At 40.6% G+C, this 12,540-nt stretch overlaps 1 protein-coding gene across 1 annotated transcript in view; it reads right to left on the reverse strand.

The window, feature by feature from the left end:
- Positions 1-11,555, reverse strand: part of ARHGAP18 (Rho GTPase activating protein 18) — a 97,435-nt gene extending 85,880 nt beyond the window's left edge. Inside the window, exon 1 of the mRNA XM_026120163.2 lies at positions 11,497-11,555. Within this exon, the coding sequence (XP_025975948.1) occupies positions 11,497-11,540 (44 nt within the window). The 5' untranslated portion in view covers positions 11,541-11,555. The remainder of the gene's footprint in view (positions 1-11,496) is intronic.
- Positions 11,556-12,540: the final 985 nt, after the last annotated feature.

Consider the following 12,540-nt stretch of genomic DNA (forward strand, 5'->3'; position numbering starts at 1 on the left):
CCTGTTTCTTTCTCATGACAAATTTTAGTTTCTGCTGTCCCACATGGCATGCCCCTAATTACAGAACGAAAAAAAGCTTTGATGCAGAACACTTCTTGCTCTTTGGGTGCTTACTAAAGCAGATGCCAAAAATAAACATTTTGCTGTATGCAATAGGTCTATACATTAAAAAGGGCTTCATTGTAATGAACACGCACATTCACTGAAGCAAAAAGAACAGTCCGAACCACTGAGCTTGTTATGGTGCAAGCAACAATCTCCCAGAAGTTTTTACACTAGATTAAAAAGGAAACAGCTGTTGTCAGATGGCAGCATGATGCCAACAGTTGAAAATGAGGGATTACAGAACTCAAGTCACCTTAATCCTAGTGCATAAGCATTAATAGAGGCTTTTCTTCCATCATAAATGACTAACGTGGCTAAACTCTGACACTGCCCTGAACTTCTGACTTATCTAAGAAAACTATACCCACTGTTAGCAGTTTAGTAGATGATGTAGCATTTCCTTTAGCAAAAATGTCATGAAGGATCTGTAAGTCTGCTATTTTTTGTTTTTGTAAACCCTTAAATGGATAGCAATGCTAAGCCAAAAACATTAAGAAGGATATCTCTCCACTGGCTCTAAAGACATCTTGAAAGAGAATAGAGCAACCCTTACTGCACTTAAATCTATTATATACAGGTCAACATAATTTCATCTTTACCAAACTGAAATTGACCTTACATCCTGCTGAGCAAAAAAGTCCAGAGCAAATGGGTAAGGCCATAGAGTGCAGGGGAAATCCCAGCATATATGAGGGACTTCATTGAGGGCAAACTGCTCTTGCTTAGGAGAAAAAATGTAGCTCTGAGTGCCTGTGAAGAGAAAGATACCTCACACTGACATTTACTCGAGCATTCCTGTTCTTAGAGGTCTTTGTTGATCCCATTTGTATGCATATTTGTATGCACATGTGCATGCATTCATAATTTGTATTTTAAATTATTAATCTTAAAAGCATTTACTTCATATCACTATTATATTTAACAATGATAGGTTTTTAATATATTTTTATTATCTACATTTTGATGAGTTTTATTATTATTTTTACTACTACGATAGCAGTCATCTTTTATATTCTTTCAAACACAGCCTACATTTTGTTTCGGTAAGACCATATTGGACATACCATTTAGCAGAAAGTAGAGTGCCAGTGTAACACTGTGGGGAACAAAAGCTAAGGATAAATTTGCTACTGCAGGTAGTTCAAAGGATTATTACACAGCCCAATCCTTCAATTTTATTAGAAATTGATCCCTTAACTGACTTAACTACCCACGGCAGGCTTTTTTCTAAATTAAGTTTACTCCTTAAGTTTGTCTAGAGGCAGATGGCAGTCTTTAAAGATTATTGGAGACACAAACCATTCTATCTCATACATATAATTACAAATCAATACTGGCTCTCTAATTCGTAGAGAGCATGTGCTTTTCTCTGGCTGTGGAATGTTTTGTCACTATGCCCAAGTCTAATTGCATTTACTGTCATAATAGCAAAATGTAGCAGTTATCTAAGATGTTAATCTGTAGCTAGAGTTGGTCACCAAATGTGGGACCATATGTTTCTCTACTGCGAAGAGCAGAAGACCAAAAATTGTTTAAACACAATTAAAATTCCCTATAGGAAAAATACACAGGAGACTCTAGCACCCAGCCTTCACTACAGCGATCCAAACCCAGTAATTTGTGGGGGAGAAGGTCCCACAACTTACTCACATAGCAGACCCAGTTTCATTTTCTGAGATGGACTGAAACTCGTTGTAAAACACACTCCTCTCCTAGTTGTCAGAACATCGTCACATCTTTAATTGTCTTTCTGCACGCGCACACTCATCCACACATCTGAATGACAAGAACTATAGGGGATGTTTGCATACAGAGGAGTCAATGGCCACTCTATTAGTGAGACACTCAAAGAGAGCCATTTCCTCACAGAGGAGGTGGTAAGGATCGTGAAGTACATATTAATGCACATTACTTCCATTTTAGTAAATTAATCTCTTATTCTCAACAATTGGAAACACTAAAGACTGTTGGGCTTCTATTATTCCCTAATTGCTGTTAAGTGCGTATCATGTAACAGAACTTCAGGTAAAAATTGATCCAACAATTCCAAGGCAAAAGGAACATAAAAGACATAATAGTACTTTAATAGTGTTAATTTGTTTTAGAATTCATATTTAAAAGTGGTCTAGCCTTCCTTCCACTGAATGCTATTTGCACATACAGTCTGTGTTCACTTTTACGTCCAGACTAAAATATTACAGCAGTATTATTGAAGTAACAAAAGTATATTGTTACAAGGGTTGGGTGTCACATTTTTTATCCTTACTTGAACGAGCATAAACTTACAGATCCTCAGAATCTTCATCCGAAGCAATTCACTTTCAAGTGAATGAATATCCCGACCATTAAACCGGTTTAATGTGACAGTTTTGCAAAGCATGAACTGAACCACTAGGTCACTTTCCTGAACACCAAGACTGTCTTTTATTACAAATTGTAACTGGACCTAATGAACCTAATTAGCTCAACTTTCCATATACATCTTTTTTTCTTTTTAGGCCCATCATAATAAATTGTACCAAGGAGTTTTATAATTTATTTTCAAACAATAAGAATATCAAGGAGTTCCTATAAACGCATTAGTAAATAGTTTGTTTTCTGATAACCAAGGATTATAAAACCACTTCTCCTACTAATTTTATCCAGCAGAATATTTGGCAAGAAGAGAGCTCTGATTCTGCAGTTCCTGTATCAGTTGTACCACTTAATGAAATTATTTTTTTCTGCTTGATTTAATAGCAAGTGCGGATTGTTTGTTTGTTTTTTAAACTTCATGTTTGATTCTCATACTCAGAGCTGAATGTTTATTTGTGGCATCCAGAATTCCTGTGCCAAAAAAGAAAATTGTTTGAGTAATCTGAGTTCATTCACAGAAGTTGAGATTTTTCCACAAATGCTTCTTCTGCTACATTTATTCAGATATGTTGTATTTTTAGCAATTAATATTTGTTTAAGTTGAATACCACTACCACTTCCTAGCATCAAAGTAAAATTTATCTGACTGTTCAAAGATAAAGGAACAATATTTTTGCTTTAATTTTCCAGGCTCACATGATAAAATGAAGCTTTTATTGAAATGTCTGAGGTTTTTGGGCTTCCGCCTCTGCAAGTTAAATATCTAATGCAGTGCCACTCACGAGGCTATTATCACAGTTCTTGGATTCAGCATTTCAGTAACTCCTTTATGGAGTTTCTCTGTACACCTGCAATGCAAATTACTTGCACACAATGGTGAGGACATATCCCCAGCTTTTTCAACATTTACTTGCAGATTCTGACATTCAGATTCAATCATGAATAAGCCATCTGAAAAAATCCGGTTTTTAGAGAAAAATTAAAGAATCAGATTGCCTTACAGAATGGACTGGGGTATTGATTTGTGCCTGTGGAGAGGGGGAGGGAGAAACCTCTAATTTCTGCTAGAGGAAACTTTAATTGTACCGAAAGAGAAGGAAGGAAAAGATATGTGTAAGCCATGGCACGAAGGACTGGGTCTCATTATTTTGTGTGAATTTCTTAGCCTTTTGGTTCTGCTTCAGAAATTACAGTACTCTTCATGACGTCACTACATGGCCCTGACCAGAGTGAGAGGAGATTCCCCACTACACCAGCTACTAACATTTCAACTTGGAGAGCAATGTTAAATAAAACAGAATCAAACAAAAGAAGAAAAACAATCTTTCTACTGACTAGACTGGCCATAAGGAAGACTCAAACTAAATTTTTAACTCCATAAAAAATACATGCCTCTACTTTAAACTCGTTTTTGTGAGAATGTGAGCTATGAGGGTTTCACTTCTTAAAATTGCTAACTTTATGGCATGCCAGTGACCACTTCCTTCTTGCTGGACATCTTTGTGTTGAGCTTGCCTCCAGAGGTCATTCCTGCCGTTTGCTTTTTCTTGTATTCTATGTTTAGGCCTGGATTAGGCCTGGGCATCTTTAATTAGCATGCATTTCTGTTCTCTCACTGCTTGCTAATACTATCACTGGGAAGAACATTTTTCACTATAACAGCAACCACACACAGTTTTCTTACAAAGTCACCGACTTCTTGTAATAACATTGCTAGACTTAACTATCAGTAATCCATAAAATAACTCAATCCCCGATTAGCCCATCTGATAATTGTTCAAATGTTCCTACAGCTCAGTAACACAGTGGCAAAGAGCTGTTCTGGGTTGCTGTCTTCCAGCAGAGAAAATGTATTTGCCTAAATTACTTTCTTGGGTGGATTTTCTAACAATTTTCACTGTACTTCAAGCTCATGCTGTAAATCTCTGATCTTTCAGAGCTTACTTCATGCAGCATTGTTTGTCATTTTGATCTTTGTGCTGCAGAGAGAAAATTTATTAAAGTGATGCAACCATTTCCTCCAAGCTGATGGATTTCAATGGCTACACTAGCTTCATTTTTCTGGCCGGAGATTATGAAGGTGGTTTTGAAAGTACAAAGGAAGAATCAGGCTGACAAAAATTTATACTTACTACATGACAGGAGTCAAGTATCCAGTGATTCTATTGACCAGTGTTGTAGCAAAAAATAAAAAGGAATATTAAGCCTTTCAACTACTCAATTACTACTTCAAGTAGTAACTCTTTACTAAAACAGCATTTTGCAGCGTGCATGCCTGTTTTCTTCCTATGTCACTTTTAAACCAAAATAAGAGTTTATAGGCTTATACACAGATGATGCCCAAGTCTAAGATCTTGAGTTCTCTATTCTTACAGCCTCACCATGGACTTCTCATATGCTCAGCATCCTCTATGGAAAAGACTTGGCAGCTTTATAATCCAACTGACAAGTGCGCAACATCTTCTGTTGAAAAAACAAATGGATTTATCTAAGCACTGTATTAGGAATGAGCAAAAAACCCACAAGGAAGAATGATGGGGGAGAGACTAGAAAGCTCTGTCTTGAAGGTCAAAAAGCATAGAGAGAAAATGAGAATTGCCAAAAGTCAAGCTGAGTCCTGACAGCTCACAGGTCCTGAGACTTTGCAATATAAATTAAAACAAATACATACTACTCTTTCAAAATACAGAAAAAAACAAGAGAAGTAATGGAACTGAGATCATAGAATTTTGGTATGGCCCCCCCAAAAACAAGTGAACATTCTGATTCAATTTTCTGTAAGGGGAATGACAGCAAAAGCCAGATGACTACTGAAAGTGTGTGTGTAACATTAAATATTATCACATCCTAGGTGGAAGCAGAATATTAGAAGATTAATAAGATGAAGTCAGGTGCAATAGATAATCTCCTGCCCCAAATATTGAAACAATTCACCTATGAAATCAGTAATTCAGTAGTAAGTAATTAAAAAAAATCTATCGGCCCAAGTTATGCCATATTACCAGAGAATATCAACATAATGTATATAAATGGAAAGAGAAAAACTGCGGTCGGAGCAACTTTACATCTCTTACTTTGAGCTCGATAATGTGAAAGTCTTGTAAGAACTCTGAAGGAAAGGATATTTCAAAACACAAACGTAAATTGAAAACAGGGACAAAATACAACATGACTTTACCAAGACAAAAATAGACTTTGGTCATAGAATAACTTGTTTTATTAATGAGGGAGAGAGCAGTAAATCTAACCTATATGGACTTCAGTAAACCTACACGGACTTCAGTACTGGATTTGATATTGTACCACATTAGGAGCATAATTACACACACAGTTACATAAACAGGAGACTAGGAACAGTGCAAGTTTGTAAACTGGGGAAAGAATTATTGGAAAAGAAAGAGGAATATATTACACTGAAAAGCAAATTGAAGAGTTGGGGTCAGGGGTGGGGGGAAATCCTAATAAAATTTCTCAAGGCTTCTTCTGACTAATGTTCTCATTTAATATTTTCATGAATAGCTTTGGCACAAAAAGAAGAATGTGAAATTTGCTGAGAGCGTGAAATTAGGGATATCAATTTAGAGAAAGTCCAGGATATTGTACAGGAAAAATGGATGAATAAAAGGACTAGAAAAATAAAAATGAGATACAAGTGCGTATATTTAATAGACTTATTAACTGAAATTTATGCTATAAGCCAGGGGACTCATCAGTCTGAAATGACAGATATTAATTGGTCACAGGACAACCATGAGACACAGCATAGTACAGCAAAAAAAGAGGCATATGCAATCCTACAGTATATCAAGCTAGATAGCAAAGTGTTAATATTATTGCAAAAGATACTGAAGAGACATTGCTTAAAATTATAGGGTCACTTCTGATCAGCAAAATCAACAAAGATGTATTCAAACATGGGGAGATCACATGGGAAAGTGAATAATCTACTTAGTAGGAGCAACTAAGAAGCAAGGATAAAACTGCTGTTCACAATCACATCATAAACATAGATACCATGTACGGAAAGATCCAACTAAGTTAATGGTCAATGTTGACACATAAGAAACGCAAAGAAACTGGCTATCGATAAGTAAGGGTTTAAAATTAGAGCAAGGTTCTAGAACACACATCAGGGAGGACCCTTATAGGCAAACAACCTAATATTTAGAAAAGCTCAATAAGTTTAAGAAAAGGATTGGAGATTGTAGCTTTTTTATAAGCCACAAGATAGGATTCTGTGAGCTAGGAAGTCCTTTCCAACCCCCACACTATGTTCCTGCACTGGGGTGGAAGAAGCAACATAAATTACACTAAATATAGAAGAATCTTATGTTATGTCATGTTAAAGAAACACCAAGGTTGTTAAATAAAATGAAGACATTCAAAAGTCAACATTTCTTCATGTGTATGTTTCCCAATATGTTAATTGTGTTCTTTTTTAAGTTCATATATGAAATAAAATTATGTATAAGTGTCATACCTTTGATTTTCTTTCCTAAGAATCAAAGACCAGGCATTGGTCCGGGAAGATCATTTCCATGCCAGTGCAAGGCATAACGAGCCATAAAATAGTACCTACACTGTATAAATAACCTCACCTGAAGCCCTTCACAGAAAACTGTACGCATTACTTGTCCACCTGGGTTGGCCATGTTGGTACGAGCACCCCAGAAGAGCAGAGGCAAGGACACCCAGTTGGACTCAGCAGTAGCAACAGTTCCCTAGGGCGCTCTAGGAGGGGCACCAAATTTCTGAAGAAGCAGCTTCATAGCAGAACAGTTTGTCCAAGTGTGGTGACCAGGGACGCCGAACTGTATTTTAAAACCAAAAGCACAGCTCCAAAAGCACCAAGACCACTGGAGCACACAGCTCCAGTCTGTGTGCTCTCACAACAGGAAGCAGCAGTGGCTTCAGCCTCTCCTGGACCTTTAAGGAGGAGGAGGAGGGTGCTATGTCCTCTGCTTCCTCATCTTCTCTCTCTCCTCTGCTCCTGCCTCAAGCTAAACATACATGGGCACATTACGAGTTTTTGCAGTAGCAGTTCAGCGTCCTGTCCAAACTCCTTGTTCCCAAAATCCTTTCAGAAAACATCTGTCAGGCTAGTCAGATATATTCCTCAGGGAGGATTCAGTCCGGTGGCTGCATCTTTAACCATGCAGAACCAGACCATGGCAATCATTTAAAAAGGAGATCCTGAAGTCCATACTCATACCAAACATCTGCATAACCCAGTGAGAGCTCTAGGTGTCTGTAAAGATGCTGGAATCAGAGGGATGAAGGAAGATGTGACTGACAGTTTTAACCAAAGTAGTTTATTTGCTGGCCAATTTTTTAAAGATATAAAAATTGCAAGTATAAAATCAGGGGTCTCACAACCACACAAGAAAAAGAAGACATGTCCTATTAGTTGCTGTTTCAATTAACAGTCTTCCTCATTTCACATGAGGCAAGTTATAAAAACAAATAATTAATCATAATAAATACTGAACTTTCAAAAAGCACTTCAAGCCTGGGACTGCTCTTTTCCACCTCTGTAGCTTAGTGATTTTTAAAATCTCCTAAAATAGAAACTGTACCTAATATAGCCAGACTCTAATTCAAGCTTTTGCAATATGATTTACTATGGAAATATCATTGGTAGCATCCAATGGTCAGTCCCCTCACAAATGTCTTGTGTTCGTGTGTCTATGTCTTTGTCTTCTGTTTGTGTTCCTTGGTGTTGTGCTTCAGAGCTGTTCTATCTGCTGCTGTCTCCTTTGTCTGTTGTTACTGAGAATCACCGTTCATCAGTTTTCATTTTTTTGTACACTGTTCTGCTTTCACAAGGTGCACAATCTTTATTTACAAAGAGATATTACATAAAGTATATATATGGAAACATCTCACCTTGCTGAGAACATAATTTAGTATTTTTTGCAATAATTTTCTTATCAATTCCCATGCAGTGAACATGCTTTTGTCCCACTGAAACTAATCAGAACTTTATGACCGAGCTCAAAGGCAACTTACTGTTGAATTAAATGGATACAGAATCATTCTGTGTAAAGGATAATTAGTCAAGGTAAGTGTAAGAGACCAAGCACTACCACCTGATTTCTTCTAGCAAGTATGAGTAGTGTATTTCAATGCATTTGCTTCTAATATGCGGAAAGGACATTATTTTAGAATCGTTGTATAGGATAGGATCTGATAACGGTAACTGTCTGGACTGCCCAGTGTGCTATTTTACCGACATAGTATAATCTTGCCACAAACTGTATTATTAGAAACTTGTTAAATACAGTCCTCTACATTCAAATACCTTTCTCCTATGACATAATAGCATAACATTTATTCACTTAACTGTGGCAGAACCTTAAAATCCAATTCATAGACCAGGCCTCACTGGTTAAGTATTTTACATGGAATAAAAATATGGTAGCTGACTCAAAAACCTTATCAGTTACATGGATGTTGCACAGGAGAAACTCATGGGAAAAAGAGAGACAAGGCTGATCAAAAGTATTTTTCCCAGCACACCAGATACCTAACTATTCCTAACAGAATAGCTTATTTTTCTGTCTCCTTGTTGTTAACTGATTTTTAACCATTTCCATTCTCACATACACAAAAAAAATATTATTGTGTGATTTGGAGCGTACTAAAATCGTTTAAACAAAAGTACTTCAGACAATTTCATATTTATGAAGTCTCCTTTCTATTTTACTGTTTTCTGGGTTCATTGTTATACTGCAGGTCACTTGCTAATGGAGGCAAAGCATAAGCATACTATAATGTCTAATTGTAGCTGTTTATGCCTGACTGGCATGGTTTGATATATCCATGATCTATCTATCATGTTTTTGTGATGCAAGGGACAGAAGTATTACGTAACATTGCTAGAGGCTGCATTTTAACACTGCAGGCTCGCTAAACACGACTGAGCACCCTGCCCTGATCTCTTTCGAGTTAAAATATGACTGATCTCGCTGATGTGCATTGGTTTCAGGGAAAACGTTTTGCCTGTTTGTTCTTTCAGATGCTGCCACTCTTTACCACTCCAGCAATGCTCAGTGAAATATCTACCCTTTGATCTAGCTTTGATAAATGGAAACTTATGCTAGCTGACATTCATTCAGCACTATAATACTCAGTTTGTTAGCCCGCTGCATTTACTGAGGCCCTTTCGCAGCCACATCTCCAATAGTTTAACTCTCGCATAAAAGCAAATAGAAGATTGGCTGCACTTCTTACGATCTACTCTAATTTTATCGACCTCTTCCATTCAATGCTACAGTAACCAAATTCTGCCTTCAGTCAGGCCACTGTGTCTGCCCCCACTACACATTTGTTAAATTTGCAGATATGCACATCACATTTTCTCCCTTCATGCTCATCCAGCGTGAGAAGAACCTCCTGTAAGTTTCATAAACTTGTTAGCTTCTCTACATCCTTCCTCACGATACCTACAACACACTTGGCAATCATCAGGCTGCTGACGGTTTAAGAATACAATTTTACCATTTTAGAGTATTCCCCTATCTGTCTGCATTTATTTGCTCCTTCCAAATTCACATGAGCCAGGGATCTCTTGTTCTTTTTTTCTTTCTTTTTTTTCACCCAATGCTTACACAGCAAGTAGAACCATGAAGCTCTGGTTCAAAAAAAGCAGTAACATGCTCCTAAGCAAATAACTACTATTCAGAAGAAGACAAGAGGAGAGAGGCAGGGATAAGGAACTGGCAGCGATTTCTTCTTCTGAACTTCTTCCCCATTGGCCCAGGGAAGGAATAAGAGCATAAAACTGCATAAATTCATTAAATTAGAGCTGTGATTTCAGTTAGGCCTACACAACTGAACTCACATGTAATTTTTTGCAATCAGACAACATAAGGAACTGTACAAAAGTGCATTTTCTGTTCAGGTATGTGAGTTCATACACAAAGTGTTTAAATGGACATATGCATACGCAAGACCAGCATTTACTTGCATAAATACCTGATTTGTAATCAATTTTACAAACTGAAAAATTGTACCCTAAATTTCTGTAAGTAAACAGTTCTTGAGGCATTTGAATAGGTCACCAAACGCTTGCAGAATAGGTTAAACAGTTTAAATAGTTAAACATCCTATTGGTAAAACTCGGTTCAAAAGCTGGTGATACTACATGACTCTACAATCTATGCTGAATTATTATTATTTTAATAATTGTTGCAAAACACGTATAGACTGCAGATATCCTAGGAATGAAGTCTTGAACTATAAAAAAATCAAAAGTTACAGTAAAATTGACTGCCCTTCTTTCCAATCACTCCTATGGCTAACTTGGAAAAATATCTAGCTAATTAAATCAATTCCCAGAGCTAACGTGCCTTATGCAAAAATGTCACACAAAAACCATCATTGCTGTCACAAACTGAATTTCTGGCTCAGTCTATGCTCCCTCTATTAAGCATACGTTTTCTTTATATTTTAAGTCTTTGGATGCACATTAGGTACTCACATACACCCGTCTAATTCTGACCACAAAATGCAAGCGGAACATCACTGTGTAGGCCTTCCCTTGCTTTCTGTCCACTGGATGCAGAAACGTTTGCGTTTCTACGCGAAATTCTAACGGAACAGATGACAGCGGGGAAAAGGGCTTAGCAACGTCGCCTGCCAGCAGCTGTACTGGAAAGAAAAAACAACTGTAATTTGTCTAATGCATGCCGCTGTACCGATGCCACACAGGTACGGCGGGGACGCAGGAGCTTTTCAGGAGATGAAATAGTAAGGCGCGTTTCCAGCGCGGCCGCGCCGCCCCGAGCCGCGGGACACTCCTTGCGCGCGCCCACGCGCGGCGGGTTTCACCCACTTCAGCACCACATTGCGCCACACGAGGAGGCAGCCACGAAACTTTCCACCCTCTTTTTTTTTCGCGTTTCGAGGCAGCCCAGCGGCCGTTACCACGGGGCTTGGAGACACCCCTGCCGCCCCGATGGGGCCCAGGCCGGGCGGCAGAGCCAGGGGACGGCAGAGCCGGGGGGCGGTGGCGGGTTCCGCGCTCGCCCTTACCTCAGGTGCAGGTAGTGCACCAGCTTCGTCACCACCGTCACCATCTTCCCTCCGCGTCGGGCCGCGCCGGGCGAAGACCGCCGGGGCGGGGGGAGGCCTCCTCCCGCAGCTGCTCTTCCCCGCCTTCCGCCTTTGTTCCCTCAGGGCGGCGGCAGCGGCGCCCTCGCCCCCGAGGCGAGCGCTCACCTGCCCGCGCCGCTGCGCGGAGGCGCCGCCAGGCGCAAGGCTCCGCCGAGGCAGGAGGCCCGCCCGGCCGAGGGCGGGGCCGCCGCCACCGCCCTCCCGCGGGGCCGCCCGGCCCGGCGCGGCCTCGACCGCCGGCCCGGCGGGTGCCCGCTGCGTCTTCGTTACGGGAAGCGCTGCCCGCCCCGGGGTGACCCCACTCCGGGGAGCCGCGTCCCCCTCCGCCTTGGGTTGCCAAGGGCGGCGCCGGCCTGCTGGGCCTGGGGACAGGCCGAGCCCGCGGGCTCCCGGCGTTGCGCTGCAGGGGCCCCCCACGTCCTCACCTCCTGGGCGCCGGTGCCCGGCGAGGCAGCTTGGTGGGGCAGAGCGGGGCTGGGGAAGGGCGGCGGGGCGGTGGCGGGTGCCACAGGCCGCAGTGGGAATGGCCAACGCCAGTGGGGAGACGTCCCCACTCCTGTGTGTGACACGAGTGAAGCCGGTGTCGTGCCAGCGCTTCACAGGGGCTGTTGAGTTGGCAAGAGTCTGACCAAGAGCAGCGAGGGTGGTTCCAGGTCAGGGAAAGCTGCCGCGCTGGGCGCGACTGCCATCTTTGACCTGCTCGGGTCTGCTGAGGGAAGGTGGCGAGATGGCGGCTTGGTGACAGCGCAAGAAGACTTGGGATAGCAAAGAGGTCTTTAGTCTGCCGAAGACAGAGCAAGAGCTGAAGGACTAAAGCAGAAGCTAGACAAATTCAGGCCGGGAACAGTAAAACACATCTTTTTTATAACAGTAAGGGTAATGAAATGCTGAAACAATTCACATGAGGCAGTAATAAATTCTCTATCTCTTTAAATTTTAGACCAACAGTGGATGCCTTCCTAA

The sequence above is a fragment of the Dromaius novaehollandiae genome, chromosome 3 (genome assembly GCF_036370855.1).
Source record: "Dromaius novaehollandiae isolate bDroNov1 chromosome 3, bDroNov1.hap1, whole genome shotgun sequence".
Taxonomy (NCBI): domain Eukaryota; kingdom Metazoa; phylum Chordata; class Aves; order Casuariiformes; family Dromaiidae; genus Dromaius; species Dromaius novaehollandiae.